This window comes from Dama dama, chromosome 11 (genome assembly GCF_033118175.1).
Source record: "Dama dama isolate Ldn47 chromosome 11, ASM3311817v1, whole genome shotgun sequence".
NCBI classification, from domain to species: Eukaryota; Metazoa; Chordata; class Mammalia; order Artiodactyla; family Cervidae; genus Dama; species Dama dama.
Genome location: NC_083691.1, coordinates 77163387 through 77190631, shown reverse-complemented (window position 1 = coordinate 77190631; position 27245 = coordinate 77163387). Strand labels below are relative to the sequence as shown.

At 34.4% G+C, this 27245-nt stretch overlaps 1 protein-coding gene across 5 annotated transcripts in view; it reads left to right on the top strand.

Moving 5' to 3' along the window:
- PPM1B (protein phosphatase, Mg2+/Mn2+ dependent 1B) overlaps window positions 1–27245 on the top strand; it is a 92924-nt gene that overhangs the window by 53799 nt on the left and 11880 nt on the right. For 2 of the 5 annotated variants that reach the window (XM_061155498.1, XM_061155499.1), the window contains exons 2-6: window positions 1208–2067; window positions 10115–10232; window positions 14007–14118; window positions 14525–14582; window positions 22677–23734. In XM_061155498.1, coding sequence (XP_061011481.1) covers window positions 1222–2067; window positions 10115–10232; window positions 14007–14118; window positions 14525–14582; window positions 22677–22982 — 1440 coding nt within the window. In that variant the 5' untranslated portion in view covers window positions 1208–1221 and the 3' untranslated portion in view covers window positions 22983–23734. Of the gene's footprint in view, window positions 1–1207; window positions 2068–10114; window positions 10233–14006; window positions 14119–14524; window positions 14583–22676; window positions 23735–24574; window positions 26317–27245 lie in introns of those variants that run through there. The other 3 variants (XM_061155500.1, XM_061155501.1, XM_061155502.1) reach the window with 2 other exon arrangements.

The following is a 27245-nucleotide window of genomic DNA, read 5'->3' as shown; positions in this document are numbered from 1 at the left end:
TGAGTGAGTGAAGTCACTCAGTGGTGTCTGACTCTATGTGACCCCATGGACTGTAGCCTACCAGGTTCCTCCATCCATGAGATTTTCCAGGCAAGAGTACTGGAGTGGGTTGCCATTTCCTTCTCCAGGGGATCTTCCCAACCCAGGGATCGAACCCAGGTCTCCTGCATTGTAAGCAGACGCTTTACCGTCTGAGCCACCAGGGAAGTCAGGTGTGGGTACTATTGTTATTCCCATTTGACAGAGGAGGAATTTAAGGTTTAACAGACTAAGAAACTTACTAAGGTCACACAACTCAGGAGTCTTAGGGCCAGGCTTGTATATGGCAAACATATCAAGGCATTCTCATTCCCACTGCTCTAGTCCAGGCTGTTTAAAATTGAAAAGATTTTATTCTAAAAGTGAAGTTGGGAGGATGATGATGTGTAGTGGATTTCACAGTTCTCTAATGGGTAAAAGTAAAAGCACTTTTTTTTTAACTTTTACTTTTTTTTCTCAGTAAAAGTTGTCCTAATGCCACTTCATGGATTGTGAAACTCGGCAATATTAAGTAGTATGCTCTTCATCACATCATAATTTTATGGGTTAATGGGTTTCCGTCAGTCCAAGTAAAGTTCTTTATTTGATGTGCAGTACAACCTAGATGGAATCACATATTTGTAAAACTGATATTTTGTTTTAATTAATTTTGAGGGTTGTCAAGATCTCTGGTGGGGGAATATACTTGATTATAACACTTACTTTTGGAAATCTTTCTAAAATGTATTAGCATACTTTTCTACCTTAATAAATTGAGCAAGATGTTGCCAAGTTTTGAATATTCTCATTGTTCTGTCTTACATATTGAACCCTCAAATTATAAATTTAAAAAAAACAACAGGTTTTGTTTCTTGGTTTTCCTTTCTCCGCCAACAGTGGTTTTCAGCTTGCTGCACATGCAGATCACCAGCGAGGCATTTTTTAAAAGATAATAATATCTGGGTCCCACCCCTGGAGACTCTAGTGTGTAAGGATTGAGAAAGCACTGTTCTAGAAGAAGGATGTATGGGGCAGTTTGCTTGGTTTCTTTTTTGTTGTGATTCCTATAAGTTTTGATAATAATGAAAAATACACGAGATTAGGAGTTAACTAGAAAACAGATGAACTGTTGTTGATAAATGCTCTTAATTTAAATATGTAACATCTACATTTTTTTTCCCCCTTTCAGATTTATTACTAAACATGGGTGCATTTTTGGACAAACCCAAAACTGAGAAACACAACGCTCACGGTGCTGGGAACGGCCTGCGCTACGGCCTGAGCAGCATGCAGGGGTGGAGAGTGGAAATGGAAGACGCGCACACAGCCGTTGTCGGGATTCCGCACGGCTTGGAAGACTGGTCGTTTTTTGCAGTTTATGACGGTCATGCCGGATCCCGAGTAGCAAATTACTGCTCAACACACTTGTTAGAACACATCACTAACAACGAAGACTTCAGGGCCGCTGGAAAGTCAGGGTCTGCTCTTGAGCCTTCAGTGGAGAACGTCAAGAATGGTATCAGAACTGGCTTTTTGAAAATTGATGAATACATGCGTAACTTTTCAGACCTCAGAAATGGCATGGACAGGAGCGGTTCAACTGCAGTGGGAGTCATGATTTCACCTAAGCACATCTACTTCATCAACTGTGGCGATTCACGGGCTGTTCTGTATAGGAGTGGACAAGTCTGCTTTTCTACCCAAGATCACAAACCTTGCAACCCAAGGGAGAAAGAGCGAATCCAAAATGCAGGAGGCAGCGTAATGATACAGCGTGTTAATGGTTCATTAGCAGTGTCTCGTGCTCTGGGGGACTATGATTACAAGTGTGTTGATGGCAAGGGCCCAACAGAACAACTTGTTTCTCCAGAGCCAGAGGTTTATGAAATTTTAAGAGCAGAAGAGGATGAATTTATCATCTTGGCTTGTGATGGGATCTGGGATGTTATGAGTAATGAGGAGCTCTGTGAATTTGTTAAATCTAGGCTTGAGGTATCTGATGACCTGGAAAATGTGTGCAATTGGGTAGTGGACACTTGTTTACATAAGGTATGTAAGTCTTTTTTTGTTACAATTAAAATGCCCTATTAATTTCTAAAAGGCATGGTAAGTAAGATTAAGCAAACTTAAAGTTTTAAAGCTTTTAATATTTTCATTAGGAAAGTCCTAAGTCCTATATATTTTAAAGTTATTCTTTTCCCCAGAAATGAAATTATTTTTTGCCATCCTCATTTGTCTAAACCTTCTAATTTGAAAATTAAGTTTAATAAATTTATGGCATTTGTTGTCATTTAAGTTCTTTATGACTTGTTGTGGCAGAGGCATCTATACACAGTTGTGACTTGATTAAAATTCTCAACATTAGCAGTACCTGTCTTTTTTGGTTTGTTTTGGCCATTTGGCTTGTGGGATCTCAGTTTCCTGAGCAGGGATTGAACCCTGAGCCCAGGCATTGAAAGCCTGGAATCCTGATACTCGGCCATCAAGGAACTCCCGGCAGTAACTGTCTTATGCCTGATTATGTAGCAGTTTCATAAAAAAAAGAGTGAGAGCATGATTGTATATTAGATACACAAAAGATCAAGAGCCACATAAACTATTGGAAGATATAACAGAAGCCTTAAACTAAGTAACATTTTGTAATTTAGCTCTGAGCCTACTAGCCTTACTAGCAGCTAAGATAGAAACTGAAGTAAGAGTTGTATATTCTGTAGTAGGAAAAGAAGCTTTTTCTGGCCATAAAACCTAAAAGGAATTTATGTGTGACTCTGTGTAAATATGACATGGTGGATAATATAGGAGATAATCAAAATTCTTTCCATAGAGATGCCTTTGTCATCCCCAGTTAGAAAACCAAAGACTAGTATAAAATGTAGTTTTGTTAAGAATTCCTGTGGAACACTAAAGTTTAATTTACATTTGCAATATTATATGAATCTTATTTCGATAGAGTAATAGAGAGGAGAATCCAAACTAACAGGAGGTTAGCAATTTCCTTTAATGTCTTTAAAATATTCAGTAATTTCAGGTGGGCTTTTGACAGCATCTGTATAGCAGTCAATTAAAATTTGAGTTATCTGACTAGAAGCTAAAATATGTAAGTATTCTGTGACTCTGACTGAAGAAGGTATCAGGACAAAACTGACCTTTGGTTACGTGATGTAAAGATTTTGACCGACTGTCTCTGTCTAGATTGGAGCCACTCTATTTCCTCACCATGTGAGTTGCTGTGAAAGACACAAGCACAGCCAGGAGGTTTCTCTAAAGGTCTCTGAGTCTATGGCCATACTCAGGTTTTGTTGAAGTATCTTTTACTTTTCCATAGGATGGGAAGAGACAACTTCAGAAAGAGAAAATAAAAGGTCTGGTTTTCCAGCTTTTTTCTTGGTGGTATCTCTAGTACTCTGCTGTTCGTTTGTTTGTTTTTAAAGCATGTTGTATCTATTTTGCTTCTCTGGATGAATTAAGTACAGAAATATTGGTGGTTGTCAGTCATCAAATAGTAAGTTCTAAAATTTTCTAATCTCTTTGGACTCTATATGGAGAAATTCTGACCTGCGACTTTTTGAGATGAAAGCAAGCATGTGTTTTTTTGCCTAACTGGGAACTGAAAACATTTGTTTTCCCCAATTACTTAAAACAAAAAGTTTGTTTATTGAAAAAAAGGCCAGATAATATAGGATGTATATGTATATTTTAAGGTGATACGGAATATGTAAAGGAACACTCAAAAATTTTGCCACCGACCTAAATGGGCTGTTGTCTTAATTGTGGTATTTATTTTTTTCATCTTTTATGCCTGCCTTGAATGTGTATATTTTTATAAAAAGGAATTCATTGTACTTGTTATTCTGCAGTCTACTTTTTAATTCAACAGTATATTGTAGAGAGATCTCCATGTCTGTATCTATCGATCAAAATCATTTTTCATGGTTGTGTAGCAGAATGACATGTAGTTTTGAGGGGATAGCCAGAAATCTATTACGTCTGTAATTTAGAGTAAGGAGAGAAGTTTGTATTCTGGATAAACTGCACAGTCTCTTTCCTGTAAAGGATATTAGTTTTCAGGAATTTTGACCCAACCATTTTGAATGGGGTTTAAATGATTCTGGTGGTGTATCTTCCTTTGATGGTTTTTATTGGTTCAAAGTGATTAAATATTTTTGTTGATGGTGTTAAACGATTCTAGGCAGAGTCGAAGAATCTTAGAAATGATAAATGATAGTAAAGAGGGACAAGGGGTTGGAATGCCAAATCTCTGTATTGAATTTAGTTGAATGAAGTTGACCATCTATTGCCTTTGAATGAAGTTGCATTTATGTTGAAATCAGTTTTGAGATGCCTAGCTAGCTGTTATTGTGTTGAAATGGAATAGAGGTGAATTTTTTGAATCACCACATGTGACTTATGGAATTAAATAAAGCTCTTAGCCATTCCTGTTTTTCTGACTCCAAAATACTGTCCTTCCACTAGTTTATATTGTAAAGCCACCAGTTAGCAATATTTAAAACACTAGGATTAAAATAGAGCACATGATTGTTTTCACTTTAGTCTGAAAGATTGAATCTAAATTTTAAAATCCATGGAAAGCATGTTGGCCAGTGCTTGCCCTGAGCAATTGCTCAGTAAGTATTAGCTGATTTTGTGTGTGTGTGTGTGTGTGTGTGTGTGTGTGTGTGTGTGTGGTAGAATAAATTTTAAAACATTTTTTTAAATTAATTTTTTATTGGAGCATAGTTGATTTACGGTGTTGTTAGTTTCTGCTGTACAGCAGAGTGAGTCTGGTTACCTGTTTCGTGTATGTCAATCCCAGTCTCCCAGTTTATCCCTCCCCCTTCCCTGACAAGCTCTAAGTTTGTTTTCTACACCTGTGGCTCAATTTTTGTTTTGTGAATAGATTCATTTGTACTTTTTTTTGTAGATTCCACGTATAAGCAATCGTTGATATGTCTTTCTGTCTGACGTATTTCACTTAGTGTGGAATAAGTATATTCTAGGTCGAGGTATGATCTCTAGGTCCAGGTGTTAGCTGCTTTAGGAGAAGGTATGCATGGAGTAGATTGAATTTTTAACTAGATGCTTTTAAGATTTTTTCTGATAATAGATTTAAGTTAAGTGTTGGGAATTTCTTGATGATCCACTGGCTATTTTATAACTTGGCATTTTCATTGCCAGGGCCTGGGTTTGATTCCTGGTCAGGGAACTTAAGATCCTGCAAGCCTTGGGGCTCAGCTATATATAAATAAATAAATAAGTGTTAAAATTTTCTAACACTTTTAACATTTGTCATTCCCTAATAGTTTACAAGGATTTTTATATGTTAACTCACGAAATGTTGGGATATTATGATAACCATCGTAATCACAGTAGTATCAATAAATTGCTTTTTATGAGCCAGATGCTATTTTAAGCACTTTACACATTTTAATTTATTTAATTTTCACAACAACCATAACAGGTAGCTAGCATTATTGTTGTTAATGATGGTCATTTTTCAGAATTGCTATTCAGTAGTATGAAGCTACAAGAGTTGGATGATTCTGGCCAGGTATTACCCTGTTTAGATAATTAACTCTAGGGGAAAATGGTCCCTAAGAAAGCAGCTTTTCCATTTTATTGCCAGTGCTAGTAGCATTTCTGGTGTTTATGCTAACTAATTTCTGGTTGCATAGAATGAAAGTGAAAGTGTTAGTCGTTCAGTTGTGTCTTACTCTTTGTGACCCGCGGACTGTAGCCCACCAGGCTCCTCTGTCTTTGGGATTCCCCAGGTAAAGAATACTGGAGTAGGTTGCCTCATAGTAACCTTGAGGATAAATAGTAACCTTGAGGGAACAAAGTAAAAATTTTTATTTCCAATTTGTAAGTAAGGAAATAGAGGTTTGTCATAAAAGAGTTTAAAAAAAAGAGAAGCTGGAAGTCAGATATTTGATGAGTCTTGAATCAGAGTCTAGAATTCAAGTTTTCTGAGTCAAGTTTAGCATGTATGTTACCGAAGTTTCCCACTAGATTTGATGAAAAAAATTTTTCCCAAGGGAAACTTTAAGACCTTCCTTTTCTTTTTTCAGTAATTGAAAAATTAAAAAAAAAAATTTAAACAAGTAAAATGATATTTGAAGTGAAGTTATTAATCTTTATGTCTCTCCTTGTCAGTCTCATTCCCTTTAGGTAGCCACTCTTTACAGTTTGCTATATATCCTTCCAAATAATTCTCTGTGTTTATTCATAAAAACAGAAGTATAAAAAGTAGGATCATGTATGCATGTTACTTTGCTAGCTCTTTGTTTTTCTTAATCATAAAACTCAATATTTGTTCAAGGTTTTAAAAAATATAATTTGATTTCCTTTAATCAATCTATATACCACCTATTAGAAGCTTATTTATTTTAAAGCATGAGATATAATGCCTGATAATTGCATTTATGTTGAGGGGAAATTAATAACATTTTCCAAAGGCAATATCAATCTAAATCACTGATGAAACGTGGAAAAATGTACTTCTGTACCCACTTAAAATAGTTGTTTAACCCTACACTCAGGAGCTTTTTGATTATAGTTTTCAGAAAATGTAATCATATATAATGCAAAAGTAGACATAGATAGTATTAGAGTGGAGTGTGGCTGGTTTTTTTGAAGTATGGAAGATAAGGATGTAAAAATACAGTATATGTAATGTAGAAATTCCGAAACTTTCTTTGTTGATGGTGTCTGAATATTTCAGTAAGTTTTTTTGTAGTGCTACTTAACTATATTAATATCTAACAGTTATAAGTATTAAGTGGTTAGATCCAAACTTAATGAGTGTACAAATAATATTTAACAAAATAATACACATAGGTGGAAAAAACATTTATTCCATTCTTTAAAAACGATAGTTGCATGATACGATGTGTGTGCGCCTGTTGGACATGGCACAACTTCTCAAGCCTTGGGATCATTGGACTGTCACCCTGGGAGGACTTGACTTCAATCACAGTAACTCCCAGAACCTCTGCTTTGGGGAAAGAGCGTCATTGAGAGGAATATAGCGCTATCTAATGTTAGAAGTGTGAACTACCTCGAACTAGTTTGGAGTGTTCACAGACACTGAGTATCACTGTGCCCTTCCCGCCCTCATTTAGAATGTCTCTGAGCACAGTGCGGCCTCCTGGGGCTTTCTGGTACCCTGTTGAGAACCACAGTTTCCGTATCAGACATGCGCTCTTTGGAATCAGACAGCTTGGTTTTGAGTTGTGCTCTGCCACTTGGTGCAAAGCTTGAGTTTCTTCATTTTATAAAATAGAGATAGTAACATCTTCTTCATGGAATTGCTGAGAATATATAGCTTTTGGCAAGTGCATGAACAGTATCTGGTTTATAGTCCTCAATGAATTTTAGTTCTGTTGATGACAGTTATGAAATGAAGAGGTAAATTTGTGCAAAGGGAAATACAAGTTCAAGAGAAGGGAATGGTGGGAGAATTGAGTGTTTTAGAAAGGAAGTAATGATAGCCTTCCATCTTTCATGGGTAGGTGGAAATTTGGGCTATTCCTTAAAATTGGCTGTTTTGAACACTGTGTAAATGTAATAACTACAGTGAGTAGCAGATTTTAAAAAATTGATTTAAAGAATGAGTAATATTTATGGTTCATTTATCAGATACTCATTTACAGCTTTGTAGTGTTAAAGATTCTGTTCGCAGCCCATTTCATATGCTGTGTTCAGAACTTGATCCAGAACGCTTCGGAAGCATGCAGCATTCAACTCTAAAACTAACAGCATCAAATTATTTTCTGATTAATTTTAGACACCCTTACTTATGGCAGGGGCACTGGTTATTTTGACCTATTGTTGTTCCGTTGCTTAGTCGTGTCTGTTCTTTGCAACTCCATGAACTGCAGCACGCCAAGCTTTTGACCCATAACTATCTATTAAAGTAGTTCTGATTCCTTTAAGTACTGCTGCTGTGCTGTTGTCAAAATTAAAAAATGAAAAGGTGCTGAAGTAATCAGTGTTTAAACATCTGGCTGATTGCTTTAATTGTTCAAGTTGGTTTTTGCATATTTCATTTGTGGACTTTCCAAAAAATTATATTGAATATGCAAGGATGATTTATCTCTAGAAAACTAAAGAGGCATAAAGGGAAGGCTCTTTTTCAATCGCTACATAAAAATTAATGAAATACACCCATACTTTGTATTTAGGGGAAGATCATCTTTATGTAGAAATAGAAATACCATCATTGAAATCACACATGCTGAGATGTTTATGTTAATTGTTTTCTTTAAATATCTTCAGGTACTTAAAGTTCTTGAAATTATCTTTTAGTTAATTTTCCAAATAATAGGATGTATGTTTTATAACATAAAAATCTAATGGAAATTATACATATATGATAGATTAAGAATGGGTAAACAATGCTCATACTGTTGTTAACAAAGTAGAGAATAGAAGAAACTGGATTTCTAAAAATGTAAGGTGTTAATTCTGTTTATTCATAAAATTTCTTTAAAAAGTCATTGGTATTCATGTGATGTTTGATTCTTGAATATCTATGGTATAAAGAGTTTTCCTGACCTGAATTTACATGGTAAATCCTGATTCCTATTCCTATGGGTTGTATTGCTGTTTGGAATCATAGGGTGTATATGTGAGATGTGTGTGTGTGTGTGTGTGTGTATATTCATATAGCCAATGTAGTTTGGTTTTTGTTTTTTGTTTTTTGCCACACCACATGGCATGTGGATCTTAATTCCCCAACCAGGGATCGAATCCATACCACCTGCATTGGAAGCACAGAATCTTAACCACTGGACCATAGGGGAAGTGCCCGCCAATGTAGTATTTCTGGTACTAGGTCATTATGAAAGTTTTGGTGGGTTTCATTAAGTAATAAAATTCATTTGGGCCAGTTTGGAAATCCTGATTTTTTTTTCCCCCCAGATATTAAGAATTGAATTATATATTCATGATGATTCTTTTAAAGCATAAGAATTTGTATAGAGAATTACTCTTTTCGAACTCTTCTTAAGACTCAGCCTATACCGCCTTCAAACTTTGCTCCATTGAGGTTTAGCAGTAGTTTTTCAAGGCCTGCTTGTGTTTGACTGTGTCACGTGGGTCCCCAAAAGGTAGCGAATCTTAACCAAACAGTGCTTACCTAGATTCTGGCCATGATGACTGAAAAGAGTAGCATGGGTGTGTTGTTGGCTCTCTTCACTTGGGTTGACAAATCCCACCTCCATTGACTTAGTTTTTTAGAGTGGTAAATAGAAAAAAAAAAAAAGGAGTTAAAAAAAGATCACTATTCTTTCTAAGAGCAGTTTTATTCTGTTTTAAGAAATTCAGTAAAAGTAATATACCTTTAAGAAACTGTTGTAGCTTCATTGCTTATAGTCTGGTGGTAATAGAGTAGTGTATATCCCGTGTTTCCTTTTTGATATAGATCTTTTGTGATGGTGTGATTAAAAAGGCAGCAGTAAAATTAGTCCTTCAATTAGTAGTTTTAGCTGCTCTCTCCAAATCCTGACACTTAACTGTCTGATGTTATTTCTTCCAAAGTTATTTCATCTGACTACAGTTTATCTGTTTGGTCATTTGAGACTATACCCTCAGAACAGTTTCCAGTTCAACTTTTTTTCTCTGCTTGTTTAGTTTAGTGTCTTGGGTATTCTAATAATCCACAGGTTTCATCCATGTCAGTTTAGTAGAGTTTCAGTAGCATTGCTCCAATGCAGGTTAATTAGCTGGGGGGTGGGGGGGGGCGGGGGGAATGCATATTTTCTTTGGGAGGATGCATTTTGGGCTTAAGTCACTTCGGGAATATGCAGTCTTGAGTGGGAAACAGAGTTTTTAGAAGATTTAATATGTATGAAGATACCTTCATTTCTCATGTAGTGGAATGGAGGTAGATAAGAGGTACCTAGATTCAGAAATCTTAAAATAATTACGATCTACCCATACCTAAGAGTCCTTGTTTCTTCAAGGTGTGCTTCAAATAGTTCTTTGAAAATGAATATGTTGAAGGTGTACATTCTGGATGATTAAATAATTGCTTAAAGTAAATAATAGTTGTTAGACTGTAGAAGTATAATTTTTATTTTCTTTTTTTAATATACAGGGAAGTCGAGATAACATGAGTATTGTACTAGTTTGCTTTTCAAATGCTCCCAAGGTCTCAGATGAAGCAATGAGAAAAGACTCAGAGTTGGATAAGTACTTGGAATCACGGGTGGAAGGTAAGAAAGATGCTTTTTTTTTTAAATTAGAAGGAAAGCAAAAGTATTAATTCCTTGTTTGTCAAATAATTCTTTTAAAATTTCCTATAGATTTTGGACTAAAAATCCATTATTCAGGAATGAGAGAGGGGAAAGCTAGTCCCCTTAACTTCAACATAATTTGCTAATTGTTTGGGTTTTAATTGTTTTGTTTACGTATGTTCCGTCTATTCTTTTCTCTTTTTTTTGTTTCTCTTCCCTTTTGGGTTAATCAGTATTTTCTGTTTGAGTTCATCCCTGCATTTGCTTGTTAGTTATACATTCTTTGAGATATTCATTTAGTGGTTACCCTGATAGAGAATACATTTTAGAGTCTGTGGCAGGACCTCTGGTTTAATACTTTAGTTTCGTATGTGCTACTTTTTAAACTATTTTATATTGGAGTATAGTTGATTAACAATGTTGTGATAGTTTCAGATATATAGCTGAGTGTTTCACTTATACATGTATCTATTCTTTTTCAATTCTTTTCCCATTTAGTTGTTACATAATATTGAGTAGCAAGTTCAGGGTTACATATTGACCTATATTTTTTCCTAACACCTTTATGGCTTGATCATTATTACTTTTCAATAGTAAATTTGAATGATATAATGATTGTGGTGTGGTCAGCTTGTTGAATTTGGCCTATTTATGAGTCATATTTTAGATGTATAGTAGCTGTAGTAATTGGTAAAAGTTTTGAAATGCAAAGATTGTCGATTTCAAATGTGTAATTACCAAAAGAAAACTACATTCTTTTGCAGATTTGGTGGCGAGGGACTGATTTATCTTTTCTAGCTTTACAGTTGTCTGCACATCCTAAACAAAGGTGCCGTGAGGTTTTTTTGTTGTTGTTGGTCTGCAATTTCTTCAACCCTGAACTGTCAGTGAAGTTTTGTTTTCAGCGTAATGAAGAGATAAGGAACATGTGAAAACACTGGGAAGACCATGTCAGAAGCATTCATTCATTCTTGTTGATAATGTCATACTTACTAAGAGGAGCTGTTTATAGGAGTTTTTAATAACACAGGTTTTCTGGAAGGTCGAGGGTATTGGCTCAAATTTGTGAGAAGAGGAGGAAGAGTTTTCCTCGTTCACTGAAAAGAAACCAGATAGCTTTCATTTGGGGAAGAACTCTAAAATTTGGTCAGTTACATGTTATATGATCTTGACCAACTTGCCTAATATCTCTTAAGGCTCCAGTTTCTTCATTGTGAACTAAAGGTAAAAACACCAAACAGCTTGTTTTAAATAAATGAGAAGACTTAGTTAAGTGCTTGGTAATGTGCCTCCCACACAAGCCCTCAGCAAACTGCAGCTTTTATTAACTCTGCTGTAACAGCTAAATTTTAATTTCTTAAATGTGTGGTCATTTCAGCTCAATGTGGGTTGTTAACATTTAATATTATTTTGTATGGTTTTAAACTATCTAAAATATATGTTATATGACAGAGATAACAAATAGGTATTAATATGATGTGATCTTGGGGCCTGTGGTAGACACTTGATTATAATCACTCAATCAAAAAACTCTTTAAAATCCTTGAAAAAGCAGCCACTGCAGATCAATATGCCTCGGTACCTAACTTCTTTTTTATAAGCATTTGTTCTTCAAGAGCACTATATTTCTGTTAGGGTTTAAAGTCATGTAATCTGCTATTATAATTTTGAGGTAAAAGCATTCTGGTGTATTGGCAAGTCTGTGTATGTGTTTTTATTGGGTGTGCAGAGGGGAGGTATGATGTTAAGTAGTCTTTAACCTAAATTGATTAGATAGCTGGTGAATGCCTTCTGCATGTATTCAATACTTCAGCAGTCCCTGAGCATGAGAGTCACTGGGAAGGTAGCAGAAAGCAAAGCAAATATGTTCCTCATCTCATGGAGTTTATAATCTAGTAGAGACCAGTATGTATGTGTGTGTGTGTGTGTGTGTTTAATAGAAGAAAACAGAACAGTAGGCAGACAGTAGTAACAAGAAATATTGGTTAGGAAGGTCTTTTTGAGGAAAAACATTAGGCAGATGACTGTATATGGGAAAGAGTGGCGATTTGGGGAAAGAACACTCCAGCAAAGGGAGCAATAAGAACTGAGGAGTGAATGTGCTTAGAGTGTATGGCTGGATTAGAAAGAGCTGGTAGAAAAGTGAAAGACTAAGAGAAATTACTAACGAGCAGATGGAGCAGATCATGTAGGACTCTGCAGACGTAAATGAGGACTTTGGACTTTATTTAAATAGTGTTGGGAAGTCTTGGAAGACGTTGAGTGCAAGAGTAACTTGATCTGACTTTTTAAAGGACCTCTCTCTGTTGCTCTGTGAAGGGGTTGTAAAGAGGGACAGGAGAGAGGAAGCCAAGAAGCCAGTTAGAAATCATGCATTGAAGCAGGTGACAGGTGGTGGGGGAGGATTGGACTGCAGCTGCACCAGTGGTATGTGGGTGTTGGTTGGGGAAGTGCTAGACTGCAGTGGTTTTGGGTTGGGGGAGGTTGTCCCTCATGCCACATGTGGCAATGTCTGGAGACAGATTTGGTCTCATAAAGGAGAGGGTGCCACTGACATCCAGTGAGTGAGGCCAGAATGTTCCTTAACATTCTGCAGTGCACAGGACAAGCTTCACAGCAAAAAATTGTCTAAAACACCTGTAGTGCTGAAGTTGAGAATTCTTGGACTATAGAGATGGAGTGTAAGGTAGAAAAACATAGTCCTGCCTTCATGAAGTTTGCAGCCTGTAATCTAGTAAATATCGTGTACAGTGGGAGTACCTAGAGACACTCCTATCCAGGCATGGGTCAGAGAAGGATCTGAGAAAGTTACACATGAGGTTGAAACGTGAAGGATGAATACACTTTAACCATACAAAAGGGTTGGTTGAATAGGTTTAAAAAGTGTTTCAGACCAAGGGAGGAAGTACATGTGAAAATCGAGAAGACTTCTTTGAATAGCTCCTTTGGCAATATAGCTAGGGGTCGGGGCAGAGTTGAATAGGAGCAGTGAAATTTAAAGTCATGGTGAAGTCCTTGTGAGGGATGCATGGTAAATCGTTTGGATTTTGCCTCTTGAGGGCTGCTTAGGACACTGCTTTTTTGTTGTTTTAAAAGTAAGTTTGCTGTTGTCTGATTTTTCAAGTTTATTGTCTTGATACTGGCCAGATAAATCATACCTTAAGAATCTGTTTTCTGGAAATTGTAAATATAAATGAAACATATAAATGTTTTATTTTGTTCTAAGTATTAGCAGGTTCTGAGATTTGTTTTCCTTTTTTGTTTTAAATAAATTGTGCCTGGTGAAAATAATAAAGCAATGGATTCATAAAGGCAAAAACAGATTATAGAACATACTGTTTAGACAAAAACCTACAAGCAAATTTTAATCTTCCCTTCTTATAATCCTTATCCTTCCATTGCTTTTGTTTTCCTTTAATTATAGCATTAATAACTTTTATATATTCATGTAATGGGTCAAAAATGTGTTTCCGTGTGGCTATGCCTTGTTCATAGGGATCATTGTAGTGACTATAAGCCATTTCACTCAGTGGCTATTCTGAAGTTTTCTTAACTGTTCCTTTATTGGACATTTAAATGTTCCAGTTTTTGCTTTTATGAATAATGCTGGAATGAGTATATATATGCAAATAACTTCTTATCTTACCTTTTTTTGTTCGTCGTGTGATAGTATTGCCAAGTAGTACCTCTTGTTTCACTTGGTGAATTCTGAGTTACCACATTAATTTAGGAACTCTTTTTAAAAACCTGCAGAAATTATGGAGAAGTCTGGTGAGGAAGGGATGCCTGATCTTGCCCACGTCATGCGCATCTTGTCTGCAGAAAATATCCCAAATTTGCCTCCTGGGGGAGGTCTTGCTGGCAAGTAAGTAGAACAAAAAGAACTAATTTTGACTTCATTTATAATTAGTAATTAAATAATTTGGGGTTAGAAGTACATTAATTATCTACAGATGAAATGGGTTGACAGTTCTTATACTAGAAAAGAACATTTTAATTTCATCCAAAAGATTTTTTTTTTTTTTTAAGATTTTCTTTTTAAGGCATTATTTATTATATTCTTTGGGGCTGAATATCCTTCTTCCCTTAGTAAATGAGAACAAATGGATTGTGCAGGATCAAATTCTGAGTGAAATGCAGAAACTGTTCTTGGCAGGTATTTATTGAGGCAGTTAATTTTTGACTGTAGTCAAGATATATGAAGTATTATTTTAAATATGCAGAAGCTTAATAACTGTAATTTAATAAAACTAAAGCATAATTTTTTTTAGGCGCCATGTTATTGAAGCTGTTTATAGTAGGCTGAATCCACATAGAGAAAGTGATGGGGTAAGTTTTGTTTTATTTCTTAAGTATTTTAAATAGTCTTATTATCTAAACAGTGGCTATAAATATACACATACACAGTGACTGCTTTTCATTTTAAGGAGTCAATTAAGTTTAAGGAAATGTATTGAAGTGGAAGATAGAGCTAAAGTTGTGTTTTGTAGATAGGTTTGTTGTCATTTAATGGGCATCAAATACCTTTTTGTGTGGGCTGTACTTATTTCTTCCCTGTATGTCTTGCCTTTCCTTCTCCTTCTCCCTTAAATCTTAATTTTGAGGCAGACAAAGAATGTGCTTTTAAATGTGTCCATTTCTCCTCCAGCAGGCTGCTACCATCACTGGAAGTTAGTGATCGTGATCAGACTAGACCTTTCAGACTCTTATTTTACAGACTAGACCTTTCAGTGCCTCTTTTGCGCCCAGTTGAACACCTGAGAATAATTTCATTCTAGCATTCCTGTTGTGCTCTGGCTATATATGTTGAACTGGGATAACCGTTTTTTGTTGTACTCTGCTGTGCTTCATCAGAGCAAAACTCTTTGTCCCTTTGCCTTCCTTAGAAATGCTGATCAACTGCTCCTCTGTAGGTTTTTTATTTTATTTTAATACTAGTACTAGGAGGCCAAACAGTATCCTTTAAAAAAATAACTGCCCTAAATTTCAAAGTTAGTAATCCAAATAACTGTCTTCTCATAGAGTTTTCAAGTTTTTGGACATCTAAAAGTGAACAATTTAATTTGAACATGTATGCTTCAAAGATTTAAGAGAGCCAAACTTAGTAATAAAAATTATTGAGAGGAAATAACCTCCATGCTCCAGCTCCTCTTGGCAGGTCTTGAGAGACCACTCTCAGCCACTGGTAGTAATTATGTGTCATTTTAATTGCATTGTTTTCCAGGCTTCATTATTGCACAGCAATATCATATAATTTCTTTTTTCTTAGCAATAAAAGTTACATTGACAAAAAGGGACGTTTTTACAGCTAATGCTTTTTAGTTACCTGAATAAAATGATACTATATATTGCTAATAACAGAATTTATACCTGGGTTTAGAGCAGTGATTCTGAGACTTTCTTTAGTGTCAGGTACCCCTAAAGTATTAAGAATTGTGTCCAAAGCTGTGGAAATTAAGAACAAAGATAACATCATCTGATGCATTGAGACAACTCCAAACCAAACAATGAGGATAGGATGTCAAGAAAGATGGTGGCAGTTGGGAGGTAAAGAGAGCCTTACCTCTTCAGCTAGATTATAGGTTCCACGTAGCAGCCACTACCAAGGTTGGAGGAAGTAAGCCCTCCGGTAGTTATTGATTCATTATTAGCCATGTAATTACTTTGTTCCCTCGCATGTTTGAAAATGCAGCCCCAGTGTGTAATCTGAAAAATTATTTCATAACATACTTGCTAGGTTTCTTGGTCTCTCAAGAAAGTTCGCAGCTTTTATTCCAAACAAAAAAAAGTTTATAACCCAGAATTTCTGTTAAACGTATACCAAGGATGAACAACAACGAAAGGATGACTTTTAAACTTTCTTTAAAAATAGAAAATATGTATTATACATAGTAGCTATGTAAAAAGTGAATAAATAGGCAACAGAACCATAAAACTGAGGAGAGCTGCTCAGGATATAAAACTGGCCTTAAAGATGATTATTTGAGTTGAAATTGAAAGTGTTAGTTGCCCAGTCATGTCCAACTCTTTCCAGCCCCACGGACTGCAGCCCACCAGTCTCTGTCCATGGAATTCTCCAGGCAAGAATACTAGGGTGGGTGGCCATTCCCTTCTCCAGGGGATCTTTCCAACCCAAGGATTGAACCCAGGTCTTCCACACTGCAGACAGATTCTTTACTGTTGAGCCACCGGGGAAGCCCTGGTGATTATTATATGGTTATAATTTGAGGAAATGTACAGTTAATCACCTTTATATATAAACACTGATAATCCACCATGTAATGAATTGATGTGGGAGGAAATTATGAAACATAAGGCAGGGTCCCCCATCCCTACTCTGAATGCAGTTGGCAGTGTTGATACAAACAGACAAGTAATAAAAAGGTTTCACATCATTTACCAAAGAACAAGAAGAAATGCAAAATATAGACTGATTGCCATGTGAATTGTACAGTGATTGCTTGGAAAGTCAGATTTTCAGAGATAAGATTAGATTTGAAGAATGGTTTGAGTGGATGTCATTTTGGCTAGAGCAGGAAACTGCTAAGGTGAAAAATAAGAATTCAGGATGTCAGAAGTATTTCTGAAGAGACTGGGAATGATCACAGCGATATTAAGTGTAAACTCATTAGTTAAATAGATGTGTGAATTAGACAAACTTCCTTGTTTACTATAAAAACATGCTTTGAAGCCCAGAATCCTATGTTGGAAAACATTACTTTACCCTTTCAGAATAATCACAACCTTAGAAAAATGTTGAGCCATAATCAAAAGTAGAAGTGTACTAAAAAATACAAAAAAACCCAGAAAACTGAGGAAATGATAATGTTTGATTAAATTCTTAGGCCTTAACTTGAAGCACGGAAGTGCTCCATGAATGCTTCTCAGCTTGGTCAGATCTGTGCCAAGTGGAAGTTGCTGCCAGGAAGTACAGAGTGGCAGGGGCTGATAGAGTTACCTTGCAGAATGGGCAAGACAGGAGTGTGGTAGAAAGACAGAAGAGGAGATAGTTGTATGGGGTGTGAGGGAGCTCATTTTAAGAATATCTTTTAAATAAAAATAATTTTTTATTCAGGTATTTAAAAATACAAATGCTAGTCACAGTAAATCAAAGATCATTTAGAATCCTAAAACGTCTGCTTTATATCAAAGATAGAAGAATAGAATTGTTCTGCTATAAATTCTTATCAGCAGTACCAGAAATGGGTATTCATTCATTTTTCTTATATTAAAAAAAGTCTTTTGGTTAATAAAAGTATTTTTAATAGGTGAGATGAATTTTAGTCAGAATATATTTAAAATATATTCAGGAAAGTCATTATTTGGGGGAATTCTAAATTGTTTTACTTAATTTTTTTTTTTTGGGTTCAACTTTCTGGAATATGTTCAGTCTTCTTAATGTAAGCAACATTGATACTTTCCCAGCTTTAAAATCAGTATCTGGAAAAGAGTCAAGCTTGAAATTTTAATAAAGGGGTTTGTGAATCCTCCAAAAGTTTTTGCAGATATATTTATGTGTGTGCATAAATACTATTTAATGATTAGTATATGTCTGATTTTCATTAGTTCCTCAAAGGAGTCTGTGACCCCCAAAAGAATAATAACCTAGGGTACCAGAAAAAGTAAAAAATTACGTTTTACTCTAAGTTATTGTTATATTACGTAGGGCTCTGGGATAACCCCCACTATTTCTTCTGTTAAAATGCTAGTTTGTTATATATTTTAAAAACTAATTTGAGGTTGCTCATGAGTAGGAAAGTTTATTATTTGAGCTTTATATTTTTCATGCCAAAAGGTTAAGTTCTTCCCTCAAAGGAGACTTAAAATACTTTTGAATTATTATACCACTGAACAAATAGCTGTGTAAGTTGATGATTCTTCAGTGATAAAGAGGAATTTGTATTTTCCCAGCTCCTACTTGTGCTAAGCCAGATCTGCGTAACTGTATCTACATACTGTGTAGGTAACTCAACATCCTTACTTTACAGAGAAGACTAAGAATCGGTGCAAAGGAGTAGCTTGCCCAGGCTGCAAAGCTAGGTGAATCGAGTAGCTAGAATTGGAGTGTAAGTCAGAGTGCCTCTGAAACCTGTTCCCTTCATACCTTCCCATGCAGCCTCTCTGAGATATTTAGAGATTACATGTGTCTCTACCCCACCTCTGTCTATCATGTAAGAAACATAATTTCCAATTCTCATGTTTTGTAGTCTTAAAATATTCCATTTTTTATGAGGAATAGTTTATAAACTTGTTGAGATTAAGCAGTCAAGCCCAGTGTCTTATTAGTTATTTTTCATTTAAATACACACTTATATTCTAATTAAAAAAAACTAAGGTATTTGGATTTTGAGAATGGGAGGAAAGAAAACGAAAGCCCCCCAAAATCTCCCTGTTCTGTTTTCACATTACGAAATTTTATAGACAAATCTTTTTAATTTTATTTCAAATAGATCAATTATATTTTTATATCACAGTTTTAGGACTTTGTGAATACTGGTTTTTTTTGTAAATTGTTTCTCATTTACTTTTTCACTTGTCAAAGCATTTTTATGGAGATCTGCCTACACTGTTTTAAAACACACTAACTTTAGTCACTATTTTTTAAGGTGTCATTTGACATACTCCTCATAGCTTTGTGGTCTTGACCATTTTAAGTGACTCTTTAAAATTATTTCAGATTGAAGTTTACATGATACTTGCAGATGATATATAATTTATTAGATTCTTTATTAGTCATTTTTAATTGTATCTCATGAAGTCATATTTGAGACTCTTCTAAAGATTATTTTTACCTGACAAGCAGGGATGAGGACTCCAAAAAAGAAAAAAACCACACAGTAAATATCTATACTATCGTTCCTTAAGTTTTCTCCACTGTTTGAAAGAGTTTCGCTTATGGCGACTATGTTTTTAAAAAATTGCTGCAGATGAATTTGAGCTAATTAAATTCTATTTTTTAAATGTGCTTAGATTTCCCTACCCCCCTTTTGCTGTCTTTTTTGATTTATCTATGTTTCTGGGTCTTATTTCGTGTAAGGCAATGTTTTCATAATGAGAAATTTGATTCTCAGGCTGGGTTAGTCTAGGTGACAGTAAAACAGAATCTGAGGGAAGAGTCCTAAATTCCCATGTCTGTAATTGTCTTAAATTTATTTTGCAGAATAATTTAAACCTTCCCATCTAATATGGTTTTTTTGTCCTGTAATTTCATTAATTTTTCTATTATAAGAAAATATAGACTTCAATATGAAATAATTTGTGGTCCAGCTCAACAATAATTTTAATTATTTAGTAAGCATCTATTTATATGAGGCACTTTACTATGCAAAACTGTTACCGTAATGTAGTCAGAAGAACATTCAGAGGGACATTGATGTTGATTACACCTGTACACAAATATGAGCTCTGTCACTTACTTGGATTGTCATCCTGACAAATAATTTAAATCTCTCTGTGCCTTAGTTTCTTCGCTTATAAAAACTAGAGTTACAGTATTTATTACAATAGAGTACCTACAAGGATTAAATGAAATTATGTATATTAAGTTCTTAGCACAAGCATTAATTTTTCATCCCTAAGTGGCTGGGAGGATACAGAAAGGAATAGAAATTATCTCTGTCTAAAAGATTTTACAGTGTAACTAGAGAGACTTGTCAACAGTTGCAAGGTGGAATGAATTGCTCTGATAGATATGTAAACCTGAGATATCTTTTGTGTGAGTTCAGGTAAAGACGGTGCAGCTAAACAATAGATTCATTCTCTGATATTAATGAAAATCCATGACTGTTGTATAACAGTATTTTGAAACATCAGATGACATGGAGAGGTTTCACCTATCTACTATCTAGCACAATAGGAAAATGTAATTTGCTATAATATGGAATGACTTAAATGTGGTCATTAACTCAAATTCTTTTCAATTGGCTATTGTAAATCCATTCCTATTGACTTTAGAGTTTGGGTTTTAGTGTGTTTTTTATAAAGCAACTACTGCTGTCTCCCCAGATACCACTACTATAGCATTTCACAGAAACATAGATGATTACTGTGATGATAAAGATGTCAGATGGAGTGTGAGATACATCCACGTTAACAACTTTGATCCAACCTTATCAATAAGCTCAGGGAAGTGAGACAGTTTATCAGTCGTTCTCAACCTTTGCTGTGTATCAGAATCACCTGTCAGGCTTTAAGAAAATCATCCCAGCTCACTGAATCTGAATATCATGGGTTGGAGTTTGGCATCTGTATAATTTTAGAAACTCTACAGGTGATTCTAATGTGAAACCAGGGTTGAGTTCTCTTATTGTCCACTTGATTTTGTTTCAGTGTCCAAGGGAGTTGTCAAAGGTAGTTGTTGGTTTGAGGGCTTTTTATTTGGAGGGCAGAAAGGAGACTTATACCCTTCATTAAAAGTTCTTTGTGATACACTCTCAAATAGAAAATTTCCTTTTGGAAGATCTGATTAAAAATTGATAAGGTTTATGATCAGCAAGCATTTAACTCATTGTTCCATCTTAACCTTTCCTGAATGGATTCAAATTAGAAAATGTATTTAGGGAAATAATGTTTATTTAGTACAGAAGCAAAGGTAAATGGGGGGAGAAAAATCTTGAGAGACCACATTTTATTATGTTCTCTCCACACACTAAATTTTGCAAATTAAAAATTTATTTTGATAGTTAATATGCTTGATGTAGAAAATTGGAGTAGTCAAAGCATCTGAAACTTCATCACCCACTATTATCATTTCTGTATTGCTGTGTTTCCTTTCTTCCTAGGCATTTTACATATAATATCCTAAAGAATATGGGCACACATATGCCTACACATAAAACGTATGCTGCACACAGTATTATCTCTTGCTTTTTGCACTTAAAAAAAATATTCAAGCTCTCATTTTTCTAATAATAAGCATTGCCATTTACTATATGACTATAGTCATTTTACCTTTGTTGTAGAATTACAGAGTAACAACCTCCAAAGATGGTTAAGAGTTTGTATCAGATCTGTATCAGTAGCCTTTTTGTATTTTATTTTCCCAATGTTTTATGGTGAAAACTTCCAAACATAATAGAGAAATTGAAATGGTCATAGTGGACATCTGTGTACCTTACCTAGACTCAGTAGGTTTTTGCATTTTATCATATTTGCTCTCTTTGCTCTATGTGTACATTCCTGGCTTTTTTTTTTTAACTGACTGACTGAACCTTTGACAGCAAACTGCTGATCAAATATTTTACCTCTAAGTATTTTGGCATACAGCTCTTGAGAATGAGGACATTTGTCTACATAACCATAATTATTATTATACCTAAGAAAATTGGTAATAAATTTAGTATCATCTAATGTAAAGTCCACATATTCTCAGTTGTCCATAGAATGACTGTTAGAATTGTTTTGTGGTCTAGTGTAGTTGTTAACCAGTCAAGCATGTTAAGCAAGCCTTTAACGAAGCTCCCAATTTGTTTTTCCCCTTAACCCTGAAAATAAGTCTAAGCTAGCTTTAAATAGGATGTCCTACATTCTGGATCATATGATAGTTTCCTTGTGGTGTTTTTCCACATAATTCTGTGTTCCCTGTTTTCTTATTACATTAGGGATTAGCTTAATTAAACATTTTTGGCAAGATCACAAGACATAGCTTTGTCCTCCCTAGCACATCATGTCAGGAGGCACATATTATAAGATTGAGTTGTATCTGTCAGCATATCAGTATGATCAGCTTGGATAATTCTGCAAACAAGGTTAAGTAGCTACTATAGGAGAAATCTGTCAGTTTTACAAAATTAGTAAAATATAAAAGAATTGAGTAGTTTACTATTCATATCTTCTTATAATGTTTAAAATATTTCTTTTCAATCTAGAGATTTTTAGTAAAATATTTAAAGACAAAAAATAAGTAAAATTTTTATCCACAGAAATTTTACAGTTCCCCCAAATTTAGTTTATATAATACTGCATTTTGTTTCTCCTCTCCTTCCTGTCACTCAGCAGAAATGAAGAAACTAATGTTCTAATGGCCTGCTTTCTGTCCTTTCCTATTACTTTAAACACTAATTTCCTTTAGTACTAAATAATTATAGCCAATTATTTTCTTTTGAAGTCAGTTGCCTTTAGGAGATGCTGTGTTGCTGTTGAATTTTACTAGCAAGTAAATTTCAGATTAAGCTTCAAATATCAATGTAAAATAAGACGTTAATAGTTCATGATGCTCATTTGCTAAAAATAATTTGAGGTATTTTGATTGGAAATTTTTGTTAATTGACACAGTAACACTTGATTCTTACTTAATGAAATGTTCTCATGCTTAGACTATATTACTCTTGGTAGAGAAATGAGTGTTTTGCTTTGATATGTTATGAAATACATGTGATATCCTAGTTTGTCTACTGACACTGGGGTCTTGAATCTTAAAAAAAGGCCTCCGATGAAGCAGAGGAAAGTGGATCACAGGGGAAATTGGTGGAAGCTCTCAGGCAAATGAGAATTAATCATAGGGGAAACTACCGACAACTTCTGGAGGAGATGCTGACTAGTTACAGGCTAGCTAAAGTAGAGGGCGAAGAAAATCCTGCTGAACAAGCTGCTACAGCTACTTCTTCGAACAGTGATGCTGGAAACACAGTGACAATGCAGGAAAGCCATACTGAATCAAAAAGTGATCTTGCTGAATTAGACAGCCGTACTGAAGATGCAGGGACAAAGATGAGTGGTGAAAAGCTATGACTTTACTTTGTGGTAATATTTTTGTGATCTTTGATTTGATGGTTTTTTTCTTAGGAAGTATAATGTATGCATTTATATAACCATTTTGTTATTTGAAATCTTGGTAAACTAGTTTTATTATATTCATATATTATAGCCTTGTTTTTTAAGAAGGCCTTTGCATACATCTTTATCAGATAGTTTAAAATTGGCTATATTCTAGTACTTTGAATTTAATAAAATTACATGTCATTTCATATTGTATGCCAGAAATGAGGCTACCAGTTATTAAAGTCACTAGTTAAATTCATACTAGGAAAGGATTAGAAATTACCGATTAGCAAGATTACTTTATATTGTGGAAAAAATTGTTAATGTAGAATTATACTGCTTCACATATTAGTACATTCATAGTTAGCTTTGTAATGAATTTGTGTTTTCTTTAGTAATTTTAGTTCCTCAAAGAATGGCAGATGCTGTCCTGTAATTTCTTTTTTCAAGGATGATAATTTGTGTGTTCTTGGAATTGTTTATATTTTGCCTCTCTGTAGTTTTATTTTTTAGTAGTTCTGAGATTCCGGATGTGTGGTTATTTTTCCTTTTTCTGTATCCTTTTTGAAACATCATTTTTGAAATATCTATGTATTATTCATCCAGCTTTGGTTTGTATATTCTGTATAGCCTAACTACATACATCCAAATGTATGTCAACCAAGTGTTTAGAATGAAATTATAAGTGTTTAAGTCCAAATAAAGCATGTGATGTGGAATAACCTATGCATGTTGTACTTATTTTTAATTAAAAAAACAACAACCAGGTTTGGTATATTGGAAAAATAATTTGAATTTCATTTGTATCTATATAAAACTTAGAAAACTTTTGGTTTGGTGCGTTTTTCATTAATTAAAAAATTTTTGAGAAGTCTGGGTTACTCAAAGTAAATCTATTCTGTTTCTTAACCCCCTTTTGTGACACAAAATATTAATCTTTGGACAGTGTGAACACATGTAAACATGTCAGAAGGTTGTCATGATGAGCTTTTTAAAGATTGCAAGACTTTTGAGTTTTGCTAGAAGTATTCATCAGAGATTAGTAATGCAAGAAGTATAAGATATTTTAAATAGTGGTGGCAGATATGAGTTTGACTTCACCAAAATGAATTTTTAAAATACAAACAACTAAGTCACATTAGGGTATTTTTTAAAACAATTGTGTATGTAAAACATTTTAACTTTGCTTTTTCATGTTTTATATTTAACATATGTCTAAAGTTGCTTGAGGTCATAAGTTGAAGCTTTGGAATCTTTGGATATAGCTGATGTTTTGATCTATTTTTCCAATGCCAGAATATTTTTAAGTGGTTTGAGAAAGAGGAAGTCATTTGGTGGAAAGGGGAGGAAAAAGCCCAACCAATTATCTATCTATATTAGATAGATCCATGTGTGTATACACACAGTATACAATACACACAACTCTCTCTGTAAAAGTACCTTTTCAGACAAAGAAAGGAAGGTAACTTGTTCATCTGATTTTGTTTTCTTTTGAAATTCAGTCCAGCCTGGAAGTGGTGTAGGTAAATAGTAATAATATTCTTCCTTTTCTCTTCCTGTAGGGTGCTGGAGATCTAGAAGACCCATGGTAGCCTTATATACCTTCTAAAATGCTTTTGATTCTGAAAATTGGGGGAAAAAACTTTTAATCACAATTTTCTTCAATACAAGGGAAAAATATTCTTGTGGATTCCCAGCGTTTTGTGATATGAGCAGAAAATCATTAGCATTTCCCATCATTTGTTCATATTTGTGTTTTCTGGTAATTGCCACTTGTAGCATTGCCTGTACTACAGTATTTTTGCCAGCCTCAGACATACTGGTTACATCTGTATTGAACTTTTGACCCTAGAAACCAATGGAGTTATTTCACCACAAATAACGAATATGCCTGAGGTGCATGGGAATATAGTTAGCTGTACTCTGAAGATACATTATTTTTTTTTTTTAACTAAGGCACACAACATATAAGCATGTAAGAGTAAAGAACTGTATGAGATGTTCCTTTTTTCAGTTCACCAAGTTGGAAGCCTTTTGCAGCTCTGTGGCTTAAAATTTCATTTGAGCAATTTACTATAGGATTTATATTTATTATTAATTGTTATTTAATTTTTTTCCCAATTTTACCTGTATTACCAAACTGGGTTCTCCAATAATGTCCAAATTGTAATGTTGCCTGCTTCAACATAAAGTGTATTTGGCAATAATATTATAAACCCTTACAAATTTTATGCATGTGTCTACTACATCCTTCAGTTCTCACTAGAAAAATCTCTTGAAACCAAATGGATTAATTTATGCTATTTATAATTTGCTTTGACATCTCACTGCTGCAAATTTTTTTTAAATGATGAAATTTGCCTTTATAATGTAAATTGTGATTTTTGTTTTACATGTGGGTTTCTATAGTTTTAATTTTTCAGCTTTTAAGATACAACAGGTTTTGTGTAATTTGGTATAATTTTTAATTGTTTACGTTATTTTAAAAGCTCAGAATATCACATTGAAATGACTATAAATACATTTAAAATTATCTATTTTAGATCTAAGGAAAAATTACAGAGATATTTTCATGGGTTCAGTAACCTTTCATTTTATAACATTGGGCACGGTACGGAGTGGCTGTCACATAAGGTACTTGAAGTTTATTAGTTTAATTCTATTTTTACAATAACCTTGAATTCTTTTGAGTTTTGCATGTATCCAGCTAATGCTGAACATGAAGAGTGAAATGTTTATCTAAAAGGAGCGTGGGGGTAGGCGAAGCAATGAATGTGTCCGTTTGTACATGGTGTACACGTTGTGGATGCTTTGTAAACATTTTCCTATCTGTTCAGATTGTGTTTCAGCAGGATGTAATTGCCCTTGTGTGTAGTTGAAATGAGTCATCATCTGGTCCTGTGTGAAATGGAATTCATGGTATTTTCTGTAACATTTTCCTGAAGCTGTTTCTGGAGAGCCACACATTTAAATACAGCTTTCTTGATCATTTCGATTTATTGTGCACCTGATTTTTTGGTCTAAAAGGAATTATTGCCACAACATATTTTATTTATTCTTTAGGTTTTAGCCTTGTAAGTTAAAGTGCTTTACATGATGATGTTTAAAGCTATTTGTCCCTTGACTGGGCTTGGGGGGGTTGTTAAAAGATAGGGAATGAAGAATGCAAAATGGTTGTTGTTCAAACTGTCCACTCTGATCCAACCCTGTACTGATAGTACCTTTCCAGTATGATATTGTGATGTTTCATACAATGCAGTGAACATAACCAACTTGTTACCTAAATAAAGACTTGATAAAAACAGTGTGACAGATTACTATTTTGTATGCTATTTAAAAGTAAAAGTTCAGCTTTGAATGTTATCGTAAACATCTGATATAGTTAGAATATTTGTTATAAAAAATTTCACAGAAAACCATGTAGGTGAGTTACAATTAAATCCAAGGAGGTATTAACCAAACTCTGTAGGACAATACTAATTAACCTCTTATCCACTTCAAAAGCATTTTTATACTGTTTTAAGAAATCTTTTTCAGGGGACTTTGTGGCCATGGAAATAAAAATTTTGTTTAAGTTAGCAAAGGAAACACCCATACTCAGTATTTACTAATCTAAATTCCCTAGTCTAGCTGTTCTCAGGTGTTTTTGTTACCAGGACCCATTTATGTATCTAAAAATTCAAGATCCCGAAGGACCTTTGCTTTTGTGGGTTTTGTGTATTGTATAGAAGTTAAAACCAAGAAATTTTCCATACCATTTTAATTCATTAAAGATAAAACCATTACCTGTTAACATAAATAGCATGTTCTATTAAAATATTTTCCAAATCTAAACAATTTAGTGTGAAAAAATAGCACTAGCTTTCAGTTTTGTAAATCCTTGAATGTTGACTGGATTCTCTTATTTACTTTTGCATTCAATCTGTTGCAATGTGGCACTGTGTTCACAGTATATAATGAACTCTGGCCTCACACAAATAAGTATTGGAAAAGAGTATTGTTTTAATATCTTTGGGTAATTATGGATATTCCTCTTTGATACAGTATTAAAACATCAGAGCAGGTAGCTTCTTAAAGATTCGTTGTGATATGAAATCTGAAACTTTATTGTCAGCTCTGTTCTCTGTTACATTAAAATCCATTTGATCTGTCTTGGATTATAAGTAGTGGATCTTTGACATTTGCATGATTTTATAACATGCCTTGGTCATTTGGAAAATACTAGTTCATTAA